Source organism: Penaeus monodon, chromosome 33 (assembly GCF_015228065.2).
Source record: "Penaeus monodon isolate SGIC_2016 chromosome 33, NSTDA_Pmon_1, whole genome shotgun sequence".
NCBI lineage: Eukaryota > Metazoa > Arthropoda > Malacostraca > Decapoda > Penaeidae > Penaeus > Penaeus monodon.
In genome coordinates, this window is record NC_051418.1 from 25327655 (window position 1) to 25328425 (window position 771).

At 45.1% G+C, this 771-nt stretch overlaps 1 protein-coding gene across 1 annotated transcript in view; it reads right to left on the bottom strand.

The window, feature by feature from the left end:
* LOC119594314 (peroxisomal sarcosine oxidase-like) overlaps positions 1–771 on the bottom strand; it is a 2800-nt gene that overhangs the window by 872 nt on the left and 1157 nt on the right. Inside the window, exon 5 of the mRNA XM_037943372.1 lies at positions 381–579. Within this exon, the coding sequence (XP_037799300.1) occupies positions 381–579 (199 nt within the window). The remainder of the gene's footprint in view (positions 1–380; positions 580–771) is intronic.

Genomic DNA, 771 nt, shown 5'->3' on the forward strand with positions numbered 1-771 from the left:
TTAAACTCTTTATCTAAATCGTCTGATTTATTTCTGTCTATTTCCATCCTCTGTGCATCTGTCTAATCCTCTTCCTCTCCCCTTCTTTTTTCATCTCTGTCTTTCTCTTTCGCTCATTCTTTACTACCCCCTCTCTCCTTCTCACTCATTCCATCCCTCTTTCTCACTCCCTCCCTATCATTCTCTCCCTCCCACTCTCTCTCGTCCCTTTCCCTTTAGCTCTCCACCTCTCCCCTCCTTCTCTCTCTTCCTCTCTCTTTCCCTTTAACTCTCCCCCTATATCCCTCCTTCTCTTACTCATTTTCCCTGTAGTTTTCCAGCTCTCTACCCCCCCCCCTCCTACTCCCTTTCCCTCTCTCTTTTCCCATAGCTTTCCACACCTTTATCTTCTCCCCTTCCTCCTCTCTTTCCCCTTTCTCCTTGAATTACCGTGTAATAGCACAGCTGCTCGAAGGCATACTGCTCTGCCAAGTCCGGGAAGTAATTCTTGAAGTAAGAAAGCGACTTCTGCCTCAACTCCGATATGTCAACTTCTCGGCTCTGATTCGGATCCATTTCCACGCCGTCATGGAGACCCACCTGTGGAAATTGGTGGGGGAGAGGAGTTAATAGACAGATGATTGGGAATAGGGAAAAGAAGGATGAAAATACCGAAGGAGAGGAATGAAAAAGGGATTAGCTCCCTCGTCTGTTCATGATAATTATCTTAAAAATAACGACATCTTTGGACTTGGTATAGCCATTCACCAAATGTATCTTCGTTTTTATTAA